The sequence below is a fragment of the Primulina huaijiensis genome, chromosome 15, assembly GCF_012295235.1.
Source record: "Primulina huaijiensis isolate GDHJ02 chromosome 15, ASM1229523v2, whole genome shotgun sequence".
In the NCBI taxonomy this organism is placed as follows: domain Eukaryota; kingdom Viridiplantae; phylum Streptophyta; class Magnoliopsida; order Lamiales; family Gesneriaceae; genus Primulina; species Primulina huaijiensis.
In genome coordinates this window covers 21,835,053-21,854,381 of record NC_133320.1, presented here as the reverse complement: position 1 = coordinate 21,854,381, position 19,329 = coordinate 21,835,053, and the positions used below count along the sequence as shown (strand labels likewise).

The following is a 19,329-nucleotide window of genomic DNA, read 5'->3' as shown; positions in this document are numbered from 1 at the left end:
GTAATTTGAACAGCTCTCATCCTAAATTTTCTATTCGGTTGCCACTTAGTCGAGCGGATGTTTTACGGTTATGATTGTATATCATTAATCTTCACGATCTAAGCTATCACTATTTTTTTCTAACTACTCAAGGGTAACAAAATGACCATCTTGATGTAGTTGTAAGTTGAGCAGAAGCTTGTGTGTTGTAGTTGTATACATGTCAAAAACCGACTAATTGAGATACATAAGACAAAATCATTCAAATGCATTAACATATAAATCTGAAATCATAGTGCAAATATGGACGACGGTCGACTAAGTGAATTTCTAGCTCATCTTGTCCATAGTCTTGTATGTTCCTCCACAATCATCACTCTAGCTATCTGCCCAACAATCTAATATCAAGTTGTGTTTGCATCGATGGATTTGTTATATAAATTTCAAATGTATCAATAGATTTGAAGTGACTAGTTCGGAATATGAGCTAACTGGGTCATGACCTTGTTGTGTTATTATCGCTTTCGACACCCAAACCAGCCAGAAAACATATTTCCCATTATTATTCATATAATATAATAATTCAAACAAATCAAAACATTAATTAAATATTGGAAAATAAAATAATAATAATAATTTTTAGTTTTAAAAAATGAAAATGGTTCTCAATAAATGGGTCAAAATTTACTTAAATGTAGAAAATAACAGATCCAATAAGAAACCAACACGATTTATAGCGACACCCTAGGGCAGTACTTAGTCTTCATCCTTATCCACACCAACACTTCCTCTACTTCCACCTCTCTTTTCAATCGTCCACTCCCGGATCCTCAAGTTCAAGTTTAACTTCTCCATTCATTTATGTACTGGAAATAGAAATTCACGACTTGGATATATCAAAATCAATTTTTGTTTTTATTTATTTGTTTTGAATACTTTTGGAGATATTTCAGCAACAAATCAATCTTTCTATATAGCAAACAACCAACTCCATTGTCACTGAGAAGAGCATAGAAAAATGGTGTTACTCGATCACCTCTGGGACGACGTCGTAGCCGGGCCTCAGCCCGAACGTGGCCTCAAACATCTCAAGAAAGTCTTCACCACTAAGCCCTTGAACACCAAAGGTAATCCCGGCCCGTAGCCCACTTTATTTCTGTGTTTTGTATCCATGCAGTACATGGTATGGATGTGACGTGCTGGTTTTGATTTTTTTGGTGATTATTCAGATGGTGGAGGAGAAGGCAGCAGCAAGTATGCAAGATCTATGTCGATGCCAGCCAGCCCTGTGACGCCGGTGACACCAGTAACGCCGACTGCTCCGTCTCCGACGGCGGCGCGAAGGGATAACGTGTGGAGGAGTGTCTTCCACCCCGGCAGCAATCTTGCTACCAAGACTGTCGGGGCTGATTACTTTGACAGGCCGAAGCCCAACTCCCCTACTGTCTATGACTGGTAACTGAGTGAAATTCGAGATCCTACTCCATTTTCAAAATAAATGAGATTAAAAAAAAATCCAAATTATAAGTAAGTTAAATGAGTAGAAATTTATCCATAATTTCGATGATCTGATCATACATGAAATAATTGTTTCAGGCTTTACAGTGGTGAATCAAAGAACAAATATCGTTAAATTATTCGAGCAGGCAAGAGTCAAGATGGATGGTCATGTCGTACATACTGTGTGTGTGTGTGTGTGAATTTCATCTCACTTCGGGTTTGTCATGTAATTATAATAATGGGTTGCTATCCTCTTGTCAAGTGTAATGTGGACGGTCCAGATCAACCGGTTTGCTTTGTTGTATGTTTCTATGAGTATATCAAGTCCAAGTGGGAATATCTCGCTTTCAATTCCTCCGCTACATCATTATGCATATCCCTTTCAATTATTAAATACTTAGTGTTCCTTGTTTCAAAATTTTAAACAAGATTTATTGAGATAATTTAATATAAATTGGTGAAAAAATCAGAAAAAGGCGTAACAAAAAAAAACACTTTGGTTTAATATTGAAATACGTTAGTGTTAGTTGTTCAAGTTTAATAACATAGTATCATCTGCTTGATCAAGTTTGTTTATGAATAGTATGATTTAGTGGGGATGAATATTTTGGTTAAATGAATTAATCTACATCTTATTAATTAGTCGGACGCCAATTAACATCCTATAAGTATAATGTAGAAAGCAGCACCATTCTACGTACATAACTGATCTTTTCGGATCTTGTTTGTGCACGAAATGTTAATTTTAAAGAGACATCGACGTACCTGTGAAGAGTTGGGGGTCGAGAAATTGAAGAAATAAACTCTTGAAGATATGTATGGCAAAGGGTAGCCCATTGAGACGTGGAATACTAAATTCCTCGTTGACCCCATTGATTCCAATTCCTCAGTCTCTGCCTCAGTTTCTCTTTTTTGTTTTGTTTTGGTCTTTATTTATATATATATGTATAGTTTTGAGAGATACAAGTCAGCAGGACTCCACGTGTCAGCATCTCAACTTGCCAAATATACGTACAGGTTCAACATGCCAAACGAAATTCCTCAAAAAAAAGAAAAATAAAAAAGCCAAACGAAACATAATTTTCTAGTTTAATTCATAGCCTAAACAACTCCGCTTTTGGTCCAAACCTAAGAACGACATCTAGCCAGTGCATGAATACAGATGTGATCAACGCAAAATCTAAGTTCTCTTTTTCTTACTTGGATGAATTTTGATTCTGCATATTAATCAGAGTAAACTTTGACCCTCATTTTGGCCAAAATCTACGAAGAGAGTTTCATTGGTACAACAAAAGCATCACTGCTCAGCTTGGCTCTTGTATCATTTACATGCTATTTTAAGACAATTCTCACCAAAAAATGGTATGAACATATTGGTTGCATGCAGCTGCTGAGGCTGTACTGTGACTTACATTCGGAAAAAGAATTGAAGATTTCAAACTTATCGTCTTTAACTGAGGAAATGATATCAGCCTTGACAGATTTTGTCAAAGCAGTAATTATACCGTCATGCTTGATTTCTCCAAGTGTTCTGTCCCCCAAGTGCTAGCAATTGACTTCAGAGACGGTGAAACTTTTAGTTTTCATCCAGATGATGTTCAGTGATATTACAAATATGCAAACTATGCCATTCACCTTCTCAGATTCTATGTGCCTCATGAATGAATAAACATTGTTAAAAGTAACAGAAAAAACATGATTCGACATACAAAACATCAAAGAGTCGGTAGAAAAACAAACAGTAACACTGCATGGATGCACCAAGTACCTAATCAGAATTGTTGAGAATCGCAATCAAATCAAGGCAAATCACATTCCAGATTTGTAGGAGATGATATTTGTAATTACAGGGATTGCTAGCTGTACATTTATGTTGCCTTATTCATAGGTTGTATTGTATCTATAAAGAGTCTATATTTGCCCCTTCTGTTATTCCAGTCTAACCATGTCTGAAAAATCTACTACTGGTGCCGAACCTATTACTTCCAAACTTCCAACTGAATCACTCTCACTCTGTCCAAATAACTACAATTCGATTCAATGGGATCAAATTTCTCCGATGGTCCCAGTCAGTAAGAATGTATATTAGAGGGAGAGGGAAGATCGGGTATTTAACCAGTGACATTGCAGAGCCAAAAATCACCAATGCCTCTCATGCAGTTTGGGATGCTGAAAATTCCACGATAGTGGTATGGTTGGTGAATTCTATGGAGGAGGAAATAAGTGCAAATTAAATGTGCTATCCAACAACCAAAGATCTTTGGGTTAATGTCATCTTGATGTTTTAAGATCTTGAAAATCACTCGCAAACATAAGAATTACAACTCAAACTAGGGAAGTACGCGAAGGTAAGAATTCTACCACTACATATTTCAATATTCTCAAAGGCATATGGCAGGATCTTTACTTAATCAATGATGACTATGAGTGGAAGAACACGGATGATTGTAACCGCTTTAAGGAGGAGGAGAACTCGAGAATTTTCAGATTTTTGGCTGGAGTTGTCGAATTTGATGAAGTTCGGGGAAGTTTCAGATTTTTGGCTGGACTTAACATCGAATTTGATGAAATTCGAGGTAGGATTTTAGGTCGTCATCCCCTTCCTTCCCTCAGCGAAGATTTTTCTGAAGTTCGACGTGAAGAAAGCAGAAGAAATGTCATGCTTAGCAATAAAATAACTGCTGAACCAGTTGGAAATTCAACATTAATGGGAATGCCGCGGCTGCCTATCTTACACCTAATAATCAGCGTCATCAAAATGACAAACCAAAGATCTGGTGCAATGTTTGTGAAAACCTCGGCATTCTCACGAAACCTGTTGAAAATTGCACGGAAACCCACTGATTGGAAACCTAAGGAGTGGAAAAATCACAAACATAATGATTTGAATAGTGTCCCAGCGAAAGCTCATTCTGCCGGGAATCCAACTTTGATTGAAGAACAGATAGAGCAACTACTAAAGCTGCTGAAATCTACTCCATCTATCCCTGGTATCCTTGTAGCATCGGTGACTCAAACAGGTCGAACTTTGTCTGCATACTCTTCTTCTTTATCTGCATCTTGGATCATAGATTCGAGACACTTGAAGGGATACACCTCAGCAAAATAAAATTTCCGAACGTAGGTATACATCAATCAACTTGTATGGATACACCTCAGAAAAAAAAAAATCCGAGCTTAAAAATAGGCATTTGCTTGAAGTAGCCAGGGCTCTTATGCTTCATATGAGTGTCCATAATTATCTTTGGGGAGATGCAATCTTGACAATTTGCTATGATTTTGAACTATGAAACTCCGTTACAAACCCTTCCAAAAAAAAATTTTCCGAAAACATGCCTTATCAATAATCTTCCTATAAAACTTTTGGTGGCACGGTGTTTGTACATATTCTATCTCATCTTCGTTCAAAGTTTGATCCAAGAGCTGAAAAATGTATTTGTTGGGATATGATCCTAACAAAAATTATAAGTGTTCAATCCCATCACAAAAAAAATCCACGATGGTATGAAATATGAATATTCAATTTCTGGAGACAACTCCTTTCTATACCAAAACCTCTCTTCAGGGTGAGAGTTTGGGTGAAGATAGTTTTTGGCAACAAAAAGAACCAAAACTCATAGTTTTTGTTCCTGAAACAAACCAGGAAATGAATATTTTGACTAGCGAAATTACATGAAATTCTAACATATCTAGGCCAAATAACGTTGCATCACATAAAAGAGGAGAAACATTACCACCCGTGTCCATTGAGCTATGTGTTCACTTTAGACTAAATTCCGGCATGGAGAATCTTCCAGTTGATCTTGAGCATGGTCAATCATCATCACCTAGTTCTCCAATTTCTGATAATCTCCCTCTAAACTCTTATCCCTCATCTTTTAGCGATCTTGATGTTCCAATGACCCTTCGTAAAGGAGTTAGAAATTGTCCCAATATCCTTACCGCCAAACATCTGTCCTACCATAGACTTTCAGAAAAATACAAAGTCTTCACGACAAATGTTTCTCACCTGTTTGTACCTAGGACCACACAGGACGTACTAGGACACTTGGATTGGAAGTCAACAATGTATGAAGAAATGAAATCTCTTCAGAAAAATAAAACCATTGTTGATCTACCTAAGGAGAAGAAGACAGAAGGGTGTAAATGGCTTTTCACAATCAAATGTAGACCTGCTGGGACGGGACCATTGAGAGATACAAGGTGAGGTTAGTTGCCAAAGGATTCACACAAACTCATGGAATTGACTACCAAGAAACCTTTGGACCTGACACAAAGATAAACCATTCGAGTACATTTTTAACTTGCTATTCATCTCAACTGGTTGTTGCAACATTTAGATGTAAAAAATGCATTTTTAAATGGTGATATTGTAGAAGAATTTTATATGTACATACCACCGGGATTGAAGAAAAAATTGAAAAACAAAAGGTAGGCCAATTAAAGAAGTCATTATATGGCCTTAAACGATCTCCTAGGGGCTGGGGTTTACTAGGTTTGGAAATGTTGTCATGTTTCAAGCATATGTACAAAGTGTAGCTGATCATACAATGTTCTTCAAACACTCAAGAGAAGGGAAAGTGACAGTGTTGATAGTTTATGAGGATTATGTCGTTTTGACCGGAGATGACGTCGTTGAACTTGACAGATTAAAAAAGGCCTTAGCTTGTGAATTTGAAATCAAGGACTCGGGTCCTTTGAAATACTTTCTTGGAATGAAATTTGCAAGATTCAAGAGAGGTATTTTTGTTTCTCAAAGAAAGTACGTTCTTGATTTGTTGGGGGAAACTGGAAAACCCCATAGAACCAAATGTGAAGTTTTAGCTTGTTAATCTCGAAGAAATAATTGACAAAGAAAGATACCAACACTTAGTTGGGAGGTTGATTTAAACATTTGCTGTGAGTATGGTAAGTCAATTCATGTACTCACCTAATTGAGAAAATTTTGATGTTGTATACAGAATATTAAGATACTTAAAGGGAGGACACCAGGAAAAATAATAATGTATGAAAAAAGGGAACATCTCCAAGTTGATGTGTTTACTGATGTAGATTGGGCAAGGATTGTGAGAGATAGAAAATCAACTTCGGGATATTGTAAGTTTGTTGGGGGAAATCTTGTAACTTGAAGTAGTAAAAAAGAAAATATGGCGGGCAGAAGTAGTGCTGAAGTGAAGTTTAGAGCAGTCGTAAATGGTATTTGTGAATTTTTATGGATCAACCAGTTCTTTGAAGAGCTATTCCCTTGCCCATGAAGTTGTTTTGTGATAACAAAGCCGTGATTGAAATTGCACACAACTAGGTCCTCCGTGATAAAACTAAGCATGTTTGAAGTCTACAAACATTTTATCAAGGAAAAAATAAAAAATGGACTCATCATCATGCCATACATTCATACATCTTAACAAGTAGCAGATATTCTTACAAAAGGTCTATCAAAGAAGCAGTTTGATAACGAACAACATCTTCCTACCAACTTGAGGGGAAGTGTTGAAAATCATGATGAAATCAAGTCAAATCACATTCCGGATTTATAGGAGATGATATTTGTAATTATAGGGATTGCATAGTTGTATATTTACATTGCCTAATTTATGTTTTTCTTCCTTATTCATAGGTTGTATTATATCTATAAAGAGTCTGTAATTTCTCTTTTATAAACAATAAAAAGCATTATTCCGGCATTTTCTACAGAATCAACAACCTAGTCTAGAGAATGCATGAGATGGAACGTGTTATAAGCAAATGTACGAACACACAAGAGTGCAACTCATGCACGTATATTCCACCATGAAGTTTGACCAAATGCATATACTGGCTTCACTAAGAGAAGCAAGTTACTTCCCACTTAAAACCGAGAACATTGAGCATAAATGATTGGCATTTCCTTGGGAATTTGATCGTGAAAAACAGAATAATTTACAAATCCAAGAATAAGGTAGCATCTTAATACATCAGGCATTCAGTCTACCTCAGACAGGTAGACGATGGTGCATGTCTTCTCTGTGTCTATCAATTAAAAACTTGAGGAATTACTCTATAATGACGCAAGAGCAATAAAAAAAGGACTAAACAATTTTGACAAAGTATAATGGGACATAAGAAAAGTACAACAGAGCAACATAACAGCAAACAGAAAAATTTGCTCATTTCTCACCCTCTACCACATAAGTTCAGAAAGTTCCTAAATGACCATAAAAGTGAGCGCAAGAAGATTGGGTGGCATTCCACAATCTGATCTCATCATTACTATCACAAAACTAGAGAACCAATATGTGACATCACGTGTCCAGCATGTCCAACAATATTGAAAAGTGATTTCCTTTAACATACTTACTGTAACAATTAATATACCTTGAGACTTATCTAGCTAGTCTACTGCTAGAAGAATATTAATAAGAAAGAACTTCTAAATTGGAATCTCAAATAAAAAAAAATAGGAAAAAGAATCATGTCAAATGCGAGGAGCCTAGGGTCTACCACATGATGACAAATGAACATTTACATTTTACAATGCCCAATAAAATTTTGTCAATCATAAGATCTCCGACTTATCTTTGCTCACTTAGAAAGTAAAAAGTAGACAAAATTTTCAGATTACGGCATAAATAGCAGCCAATTGGGCGAGCTTTAAGAGGATACAACAAAATCACAGGTGAATGTTTGAATTTTTTTTGAAAATGTTCAGCATGTTGACTACATCGCATATCAGCAAACATTCTTCTTAGAACGATTGTGCAAAGTAGTAGCTGTGAATTAAATCTCTGTGATTAAATGTAAATGACCCTTGAGAAATTGAAGGTAATCTGACAAAAATACATGCATGTCTGTATGGGCATCCATGTGTGCTCTAGCACCTCAGGGCCATGACAAAAAGTGCTCTGACTATGCAATATTGTCCAAGAAAACACACACGTACTTTTTACTCAATCAATCAAGAGTTTCAAAGGATTAATATAGTTCAAATATGAGAACAAATTGTCAATGAAATATTTCCAATTATTTAATTGGTTTACAATTATCATTTTTCTCTCGTGTAATATACCCCAGCAATGACAGAAGCTGTATACTAAATTAAAGAAGTAAATGGTAAAACTTGCCTTCCTGCTGAAATCCGCCTTAAAATGAATTTCATGGTGAAACGCCAAAAGAATAGCAAATGCAATCTGAAACTTCTTCATTTGCGAAAGAGGACTCATCATTCTTACCCAAAAGTTTCCCCATTATGCATTATTTCCTCTCTGGAACTGAAACAATAAAGATAAATGTAGCTAAGCAGATGTAACAAATTAATCTTTTGCCACAAAATGAATACAGAGAGAATCTAATGCAGTCAGGGAAAGCATAAAAGGAATCTAAATATTTAATTATTAATTGCTTGCATGCATACGTATATACGATGAATGACTATTCGCATGCATGAACTCTTAGATATGATATGCGTTCGTGTTCACATTTGAAAAGACCAGATAACGAAAGTTGCAGTTCTTTTTCCACATTTTAGAGGCCATTTCTCTTTGGTCACACGCCTCTCGCTAGCATCATTTATTTTCCAATGTAAAGAATAAGGCTACCTATTGACCTATTTTAACAAAAAAAATCGGACAAAAGGTGATACCGATTTGTCCTGACATAAGTTTGAAATGTCAAATGATTTTTTTTACTTTTGGATAAATATTTGACGCTGCTGTGATGCATATAAAGCAAAGTGCAGAACACCTTAAAGCAAGGGACTAAAGTTGACAGTTCTATAAGTGCTATTCGTTTTTCCTTTTTTCGTCTTTTATTTCCAAGAACATGGGTTTTTGCTAAGAATATGTGGCAATATAATTATAATCTGTTTGTTTCGAATTCTCATCTCCCCCAAAACCTACAAGTTGAGTCTACATGAGCAGTAATTTTCATTATTATCATGTATGGTAGCATATTTGACTCAACAATCAAAATTTAACATTTACAAGAACGAAACACACTGTGAGTTCATTGACCGTAACTTCCTCCATTTTTACAACCATTATATGTTTTAATAAATTTGAGGTGCCACATTTTTCCTGTATCAAGTACTAGATCCTAAAATGATTATAGAGCTAAGGTAATAAGTTTAATTATAGCTGATTATGAAGCAATTGAGTTGGTATAAGGGTTATTTTGTTAGTGTAAGTGGTAATCGCTCTTCCGTACTTTGTGACTGCATAATGTGGTGCTTGTGTTGCATGTTATTTGGGAAAATAACCTGGTACAAAAAAAATTCTAAAAAAAAAAGACATCCGTATGTTAAAATAACATTTTAAAATGGGTTGCATTATGCGTTTTTGTCAAATGAAGGTCATATTTTAAAAACAGATTTTGTGATAGCCTATATTTGCAAATGGGTGTTGCCTTACCTTCTAAATATTTAAATTATGCAATCGCTATTAAGTCATAGCGTTTAATATGGTAGTTATAACTCAGTCTAGATTTAAGGTTGCAAAATCTAGCCACATTTTATATTTCATTGCAAATGGGCGTTGCCTTACCTTCTAAATATTTAAATCATACAATTGCGATCAAGTTGATAGTTATCAGTTTTGGATCTTTATGTTATGTTTTTGCAATGTTTTTCCTACATTATTGTGTATTAGGCACAATTAATGCTAAATAATGTTAAGATCAAATTTCTATGCAACTTGTCACCGTTATCCAGTCAATGAGACCCTATTGCGAGGGCATTACCCCCACCTCAAATCCAATCATCATCACTAGTCCAAATATGTGGCATCTATGCTTGACCCCAAATAGATAAAAAAAAAAAAAAAAAAATTGAGATAATGGTAGCCATTGAATCTACCCAGTTGATAATGACCTCAGGGTAGGTTGAACTAAACCGGGTTTTCCTACATTGTCGAAGATGCGTAAGACATTTACTTAGTCATATGAAATCTTTCTGCATATTGACTCGGTCGACTTTTCCCTCTTTCATACCCAACACTTCGTATTCTCTTGTTAACTTTACAGTAGCAGCTATTGAAATCTATCATGACACTTGCATGGACATATAATATCTTAATGTTGTCGTTCCTATTAGTATAGCACTAATTGACATAACGGAGAACATACAATTAATATCACGATGGGTGATATAGGCATAAAAGTCAGCTAACAATTAAATTATGGTTACCATGTTCAAATGCTATGAATGTCTTGATTTTTACGGTCGCTAAATACTCCAAGTCAATCCGGCAGTACAACCACATATTTGCATTCAATCAATGAACTCTGCACTGCAGGTGTGTTTCTGTGTCAAAATTTTACCATTCCTCTAGATGCCCAAGTTCGTGAACAAATTACTGTAACATGTAATTGTTCTCTTTTTCCCATGTTACTATAAATGCACTGCACTTATCCAAACTGGGCACATTTCAGCTTTTGAACAATAAATCCAAGCCCCACTTTACTTTAATTATAAGATAACTTAGTAGAGTTCCAGAAAAAAATATGATGCAATTATTTTTAGCACTAAAAACGTAAATGAAATCACGAAGTTTCGGCTAAAAGATGAGTCAGAAATTGTTGATTCTTACTGATGTCCATTTATTTTTTCGCACACCACTACACGACAAAGTACTTCTCCATGTAAAGACTGCAAGCTTTCTCTACATCAATAGATGTTCCTTCACATGATGCTCGAGAGAATATTGGCAACTCATTAAGTTTCACGTTTCAGAATAGGTTTTTGAATTCAGGAGATGGATCAGAACTTGCTGAGTTAGAACTTGTTGAAGAGTCCAGTTCCAGGCAGCAGCAATGGCCTTTTGTCACGCATTGACCGACAAATTCTAATCCATATTAGAAGAAAACTATATCAGTTTCCTAGAGCAATCATAGTTCGATAATAATGTGTGACAAACACGTAAAAAGTATCTATAGCTGTAAAATGTTTGCGGCACATCCTTACTGTAAAAAATGCAATGTTTATTCCATTTAACTTTGACATTCTTCTCAAGAATCACAAGTATTATATTACAACCATGAGGCTATAAGCAAATTCCTTTATTTGCAACATTTTTAAAGGCAACATGTAGACAGTTCCCCAAAAGTTGATTTTTTATTTTTAAGAAAGGCACCATATAAATTCCAGACTGCTTCAGGACTTCTACAATGTTTACTTGTGCTTCAAGAATCTGCCCATAAGTTTCACGTGAGTCAAAAATATGGAAGGCTTTAAACGTAAAAACTAAATAAACAACCATATAATACCCATGAATGGAAATAAAAATCAATATACTGGCCATTAAGAAATATACAGGAGGAACAAAGGATCAGTAATAAACAAACCAGAATCAGAAGGTTCAGCTTTAGGTTGTATAAGATTTGATTCTCCGTGATGTATTGGCTGTGCAGCGATAGATCCGGGAAAATTTGTGACAAATCCACCATTCTGCAAGACAATTACCATACTCATTTTTGTTTCTACAATCTGACATCAATGATTGCATATATGTAGAACGTACTCCAAAAGGCTTCTGAGGAACCATCTCCAGCGGATAGCTGCAGCATAGGATGGCAGAGTCAGGAAGATATCAGCATACTGCTACTGCCGGATGTCAAAAATAAAAGATTACCTTGACTTCCAGGCAGAAAAACTAAGAACAAGCCAGGGTAAACAGAGATGAAAAAGAATTATAAAGATCAATTCCAAATAAATCAATAGCATGTCCCTAGTTCATTGACAAGAAAAACATAAAAATCCGGGGGCAGGTGTAAAACTCAAAAATGACCTGTACTTGCTAGAAGAAGGAAGCATTCGAGCTAATTGATCAACATTGAGAAGCTGTGAATTAAAATCCAGGCCCCTTTCAGGAAACATAAGGTGCTCTTGCTCATGTATATTTGCAGCTACCAAGTTCGTTAAAAAGTCCCCTTTCTGCATGTCAAAGTCCAAAAAAGGTGATCCTAAACAGTATGGGTTCAATTCTGGCCTCTGCATTGTTATTGGAAGAGCACTTTGCAGAAAATTCACCATATCTGGCCTTGGCATTGTCATTGGAGGAGTAATTTGGTGAAGATTCTCCATATCTGGACTTGGCATTGCTGTTAAATGGACGGTTTGTGGCTGATTAGGAAGTCCTAGCATTCCCATTGCTGCACTGATATTCTGAGACATATCATTCATATCTATCCTTTCCATTTCCAGAAGAATTTTTTGTGAGCAATTTCCTGCATTCTGAGTAGCCTGGTAATTAAATGGAATGGAGTCCTGAAGCACAATCGGGTAAGCATAAAACAATAGATACACTGAATTTTACGAAGTCTTTTTGTTAAAACCTTGAATGCATAGCCTTCTGTTGTCGTAGGATGCTTTGAAAGTATATCAGAGTGTACATCCCAAAATAAGGACCACCATTCCGCCAGAAATCCTTCCTCTGAATTGATAGCTGAAAAAACCAAGAAAAATTGAAAGTTCACTCAGTATTCAATGCCATTAACTTAGGAAACAAATCGTGAAATAAGTCACAGCTATACACCTCAATACATTAGTTTTCGAAGCACCATTCATTGAAAGAATTTTGAAACGGTGACCAGAAATCGAACGGAAGAATCAATTTAAAATAACTCCGAAATATGCCATTAAGCAAATTTTGCAAGAAAATATTAGCATTAGTCCTCATCGCTTATTTTGCACGAGTGAAATCCATTATCAGAAACCACATGGCAGCATTCACTGAAAATGACTCGAAATGCATCAGAAAAATTAGCGAGTCCTAATCATTCTCGATAATTTCAATTTTTTCCTAGGAAAATATTCTACAATTGAATCTAATCGTTAAGTCATCAACAACAAAAGAAAAATCCATAAAAGTCCACACGTCAATCAAGAAACTTCCCAAAAAAAGAATCAATAAATGAAGAATGCTGCAGAATGAAATCTTCTCGCATAAATAGAGTAGACATATCAAATGTTAATTATAAAAAAACCGAAAATTTCTAATGTAGAATTTAAAGAAATTGCAGAATAGGTGGGCCAAAAAAGGGTGTATATACCAACAGGCCTGCGACAGACATTTGCCTCTTCGGCAAAGATATTGGCAGCATCATGCATGTTATTCCTGATCATGTAATCATGAATGTATTTGTCAAGCCTACAAAATCCAAAATCAAACAAGAATAAACATCCACGAGCCCTAAATCCATTATATAAAAAAATAAAAAATAAAAAATATAAATTTTTTTTTTTAAAAAAAAAGAAAAGAAAAGAAAAAAGCTCCAGAAAAGCAAGAATTTCTTGAAGACGAAGTAACAAAATTTGAAACACGAACAAAACTCACATCTTCTGAGCATCCCAGTCCTCCATGACACAAATCCAAACTTCACAAAAACAATGGCGAAATAAAAAAACGAAATGAAAATGAGAAACTCTTGATTCCTGAAAAAGGGAAAAAATGGGAGCAAGAATCGGAACTAAAATAAAAACCTGTTGGATTATTCAGCAGAAATCGAAGCGATGTAGCTCAGAGAGCAAGGAAAAGGTAGTGGGCGAGGGCACGGAGGCGACGCTGTGGCGGTGCTTGCGCGAAGGAAGTTGCCATGCAAAATAAAACTGGGGAACCAACTTACACCTCTCCCCACTCATTAATTAAACTTAACTACCCCAACAAAGTACAAATTTTTCACCTTAAAAATCATCCCCCAATTTACACAGATAAAAAGAGTGGCTATGACTTCAAAAGATAGTCCAAAGATGGAGGATTGTTCATATATACAATTTTAGGAGATTTTATAACACATTCCTCTTACAAATAAACAATTGGTACGTGAAGTTTACAAGTGGCCAACTGTGAGCATAACGAGTGGTCCAACTATGAACAATATAACACATAACAGTCGAACCCGAACTCTGATACCATGTTAATGATTTGTTATTTACTTTAAAAAAATTTCCAAAACAAAATCAAATATACGGTTTATTTGAGAATTGTTTTCCCACAAATTCCATAACAGAATCAAGCAAGCTCTGAGAATTAACGGATCAGAGGTTGTACATGTTGTAGTTTCAATAGAAATTGGTTATGAAATATGATTTTAATTACGTTCGTATTATTATTGAATTAAGATTTGATGTCATGTTATTAAATTTATAATTATTATCAAGAGGATATTCACAATTTCACTTACACACTTAAATAATAATAATAATATTAGATTAAAATTATGAAATTGACTTTTAATTTTCAAATATTTTGATGGTGGACTAAAAATTAAAATGTTTTTACATTTGTTTCTTCTATATATTGCCATGGATTGACCTCTACCAAAGTTGGTGTGACTTTGTTTTGGTGTTTTCCATTGGAATTAAACGAGAAGCTTTTGCGTAGCGTTGGGCTTTTTAACAGAAAAGGTCAATTGTTTTCAACTAAAAATGGAAGATTTCAACCCTAAAAAAATGAATAAAAATGGGAGATTTCAACCACATATGTCCGTCAATGCAAAGCAAACAACACAAATTTTTATTTTTATTTTTGAAAAATGAATTATTATTTATTTTCTGACGTTTTTTTAAATAAAATTTGTAAATTTGAGGATTTTATAATAATAATAATAATAATATCCACGGTTGGGAATGAATTATGTCAATAAAGATAGGAGTAAGTCTCTTGTGAGACGGTCTCACGAATATGTATTTGTGAGACGGGTCAACCCTAACGATATTCACAATAAAAAGTAATACTCTTAACATAAAAAGTAATATTTTTTCATAGATGACCCAAATAAGAGATCTGTCTCACAAAATACGATCCGTTAGACCGTCTCACACAAGTTTTTGTCTAAAGGATAATGACAATCAAGAAGATGTAATAAATCTGAATTTACAAATATAATTTGATTTTAAGGTGATGTAATATTTGGTAGGTTGGTTGTTGCACTGTGTGACAGACAATTTTTTAAATTCTCTACAAATTTGACACCTTTTATATATGTGTAAGCTCTACAATTTTGTGTTCATGAATCATGCTATTATAATTATTGGTGGAATTAAAATAATATCAATACCCCCTTAAAGACTAACCAAGACTCATGGATTTGGTCTAATAGAAAAAAGAACATGGTCATGGCTTCACAATCCATTGTATTAAAAAAGAAATTATACGCTTCTAACAAGTATTTAAGTTGATGGAATATGTAAATATTTGATCAATTATCAGAAGTTCGATTCCTCTTACCAACAATTTCTCGAGCCAGGATGTTGTACGTGACTTGTCTAGAGTAGTTTACCATATTTAGCGTGGTTTATAAGCTACTATATTAGTCTGGACTATATCCAATAAACACAAAAGGTAGCGAATGTAGGTTCTCATGTCATAAAAAAAATACGTTTACAATCAATTCAATAAAAATAAAATAAAATTACATTAAGTTAGTTTGCTTGTTAAAAAGTTTTAGAATACATAAATATGTCAAGAAAATAACTAGTAGGGCATTTGATAATAAAAGCTTATTTTTGGTCATACATTTAACAAATGACCATTAGTGCTCTGTGGGATATTGGGCCTCCCTCAAATAGCATAGAATTGAGCCTCGCCCTTTTATGTTGGGCCGTGAATTGGGGCCGAATACTAAAGCCCGCTAATTCAAAAGGACCGGAAACACAGCCCAAAGGCATGGCTTTTCACTGCAATATTTACAAATTATATTACAAGTAGAAATGTAGCAGATATCGATTTTTTACATTAGAGGTTGCAAAAGATTATAGCAGGCAAGATATTACATACAACTTCGGCATCATTTTTCACCTAGACTAGATATTAAATAATACCAGTTAAAATTATTTTTTTCTCATATTGATTGGAAACCAAATAAATCCTAGCGTACTATAATATATGATACCGTTTGATGTGTGAGATATGATAATTACAAGATTGATAAATAGTTGAGATATATAGATAATTAATATCGTGTGTTAAAATATATACAAAAACTCATGTGAGGCGGTCTCACGATTCAATTTTGTGAGATTAATATTTTATTTGGGTCATCCATAAAAAAAATTACTTTTTATACAAAAAAATATTACTTTTTATTGTAATTATATGCATGGTTGACCCGTCTTATGAATAAAAATATGTGATCTTACAAGATACCTACTCTAAAATATATGATGTTTGATATGAGTATAAATATTATCATATCATAATATCTAGCATTTCCAATCATCAAAAGTTTTTAATTACTACATATATCATTATTATCGGTACAGAGCATTTTTTATATATATTTGATACATCCAACTATAATATATTTATATGTATTTTACTTTTTAAAAAATACACAAATATCGCACATATAAAAACAATGTATTATATTGTAAAGTTATATACATATGATTGTAATGAGATTATTCACCATATGATCTTAATCAAGACAACTCAAGGCCAAACCAAGTATCCTACGGAGACCCTGGGCAGCTCTTCTTGAAATTCATTATCCTGCAGGGCATTGTTCTTGCAACACTGAGGCAAACATCCAACGTCAGACGACTTGTCGGCCGAACTTTTCGTGGCGGTGGAGTGATCGAATGATGACGACATAAGGGTCTCTAGGTTTTCGTGGCGGAGAAGCTCAGACAAGAGAAGGACAATGGAAGCCATTTTTGAAAGAGAACGATCTTAGCCGGTTGGGATTTGGAATAAAAAACGTAGTAAATTTATAAGCATGCAAATTCTTGTGGGCTTCTTTTGTTTTGAGAAATTCGTAGTTCGGATAATGTAATTTTAATAATCAACTTTGGGGAAAACATTGGGTACAAAAAGTTGTAATTGGCTCCGGTCGATGTTGATGGTTTTGGAAATCATCTCGAGTCTTGTTTTCTATTGTTGATTATCTTTTTTCAAACCCATCTTTAAGCATTGATTTCTTTACATATGAAGCAATTTCAGATCATAAATAAGAGTAAGTTTTTTGTGATACGGTCTCACGAATCTTTATCTGTGAGACGGGTCAACCCTACCAATATTCACAATAAAAAGTAATACTCTTACCATAAAAAGTAATATTTTTTCATGGATGACACAAATAAGAGATCTGTCTCACAAAATAAGACCCGTGAGATCGTCTCACACAAGTTTTTGCCCATAAATAATGTGTTTGGAGTTTGGATGGAGAAATAGGTTTTAAAACATTTTTAAAAAAATAAAAATAAAATAATGGTTAGAATTTGGGAAAATTTAACCATCCAAATTAATAATAAATGAGTAGGTCGGATCTATGTTCGTGAGATAGACAACACGGTCTATATCTATGGTGAAAAATAATGCTATTGACATAAAAAAAAAACACCTTTTATTTATTATCACAAAATTTGCTATGAGATTGTTTTTTTCTATGTAAAAATATTTTTGAAAGACCTTCCCATATATCTAAGAAAAATTTATATATGTTAAAATTAATAAGTACTTATCTAATTAAAATAGCTTTGTTCGATATATTTATTTATTTTAAAAAAAAACAACAATGTTTGGACTAGTGATAAAATTGGGATGGGCAGTGCAGAGTGCGGGGATTGGAAAGTTTTTCTAATCAGGATTCATCATTTAATCCCCTCATGGATTAAGTCTCATCGGATTAACATATCTAGTTCTATCTGATTGATCTTAAAATTCTCATTTCGATTTCGCTGACATTAAATTTTCTTCTTAGTCCTCATCCTGGCTTCAAATAATCTAGAAATGGTAACGAGGTGTGTTGGATTTCTTATCATCATCCTCAACTTGACTCAAATTAAATTATTATCCCTATCACCACTTCAAATATCGGTTGAAATAATAAAAAAGGTTTTCAAATTTACTTAATGAATATTTATACAATAATCTAAAAACATCTACAAATACTAATATTACTTAAACAATACAAATTTTTGCAATTCATGATTTTAGTAAACAAAAAGATGAAACCACATAATTATCATGATGTAACGAGTTAGATCATGAACGAACTTTGAATGTTATGAATTTGAGTTTTCTTTTTTGTTAATTATTAGAAAAATTCATCATCATTATTATAACTAGAAACGATAATATTATCGGGGATTTCAGGACGAATTTGGAGACGGGGATGAGGATGATAATAACATTCTCATACTCGTCCCTGATTTGCTTCAGAAATTTGAAATATCCTCAAACCTCGTCCTATTTCAGATTTTCTCCCAGAGAAAAATATCGTCCCTAGTTTGAACTAAAAGATTTAAACTAAGCGGAAAAAACTATTTGCAAAATAATTTTTTTAAAAGTTGTACATGATAATATTCTAGGAATATATGACTAAATTTAACCCAACAATTTGTTTTACTACTTTATTTATTGAACGAGACAAAGATAATTTAGGTAAAAACAAATTAGAACAATATATATTATATTACCTATACAAGCCAAATTACCAGCCATAACCCAAGGTAAAATTCTATACACTAGTTTGTATTTGTTGAAAAATTATTTAAAAATGTGAAAAATATTTGTGTTGAAAATGTGAATGTTGAATGTTGAAAATTAGGTAAAATTAGGTGTTGAATGTTGAAAATTAGTGTGTGATGATGTAGTTAATGATGTATTTTATTTTTGGATTATTTGTAAAAATTTTCTATAAATAGATCTCTCATTTGTGAAGAAATTCACAATTGAGTTGAGAGAAAAATATTATAAAGTGTGTAGTGTGATAATTTTAAGAGTTTGAGATTTTTACCGTAAATTTTTACTTTTTCACAACATGTTATCAGCACGAAGCTCTAAAAGTCCTCCATATTTTTCCAAGCTCCGAACAGAAGAAAAAGGTAACAAAAGTAATAATATTTATTTTACTGTTATTTATTTATTGTTTATATAT

General features: G+C 33.9%; 2 protein-coding genes across 6 annotated transcripts; one reads left to right on the top strand and one right to left on the bottom strand.

Moving 5' to 3' along the window:
- Positions 1-839: 839 nt before the first annotated feature.
- LOC140959687 (auxin-repressed 12.5 kDa protein-like) lies at positions 840-1,836 on the top strand. Its single transcript, XM_073417644.1, has 3 exons — positions 840-1,106; positions 1,209-1,434; positions 1,576-1,836. The coding sequence occupies exons 1-3, from the start codon at positions 998-1,000 to the stop codon at positions 1,610-1,612; spliced, it is 372 nt and encodes a 123-aa protein (XP_073273745.1). The 5' UTR covers positions 840-997; the 3' UTR covers positions 1,613-1,836.
- Positions 1,677-14,137, bottom strand: LOC140959685 (uncharacterized). Of its 5 annotated transcripts, XM_073417643.1 has the most exons (10): positions 13,931-14,137; positions 13,785-13,824; positions 13,501-13,598; positions 12,784-12,893; positions 12,479-12,715; positions 12,237-12,382; positions 11,970-12,006; positions 11,794-11,896; positions 11,040-11,294; positions 1,677-8,726 (listed from the first exon to the last, which is right to left on the bottom strand). In XM_073417643.1, exons 2-9 carry the CDS (start codon positions 13,808-13,810, stop codon positions 11,179-11,181), a joined length of 873 nt encoding a protein of 290 aa, XP_073273744.1. In that variant the 5' UTR covers positions 13,811-13,824; positions 13,931-14,137; the 3' UTR covers positions 1,677-8,726; positions 11,040-11,178. The 5 variants fall into 5 exon arrangements, with proteins under 5 accessions (XP_073273744.1, XP_073273742.1, XP_073273743.1 ...); XM_073417641.1 differs by having other exon boundaries at positions 12,237-12,691; XM_073417642.1 differs by having other exon boundaries at positions 12,237-12,682.
- Positions 14,138-19,329: the final 5,192 nt, after the last annotated feature.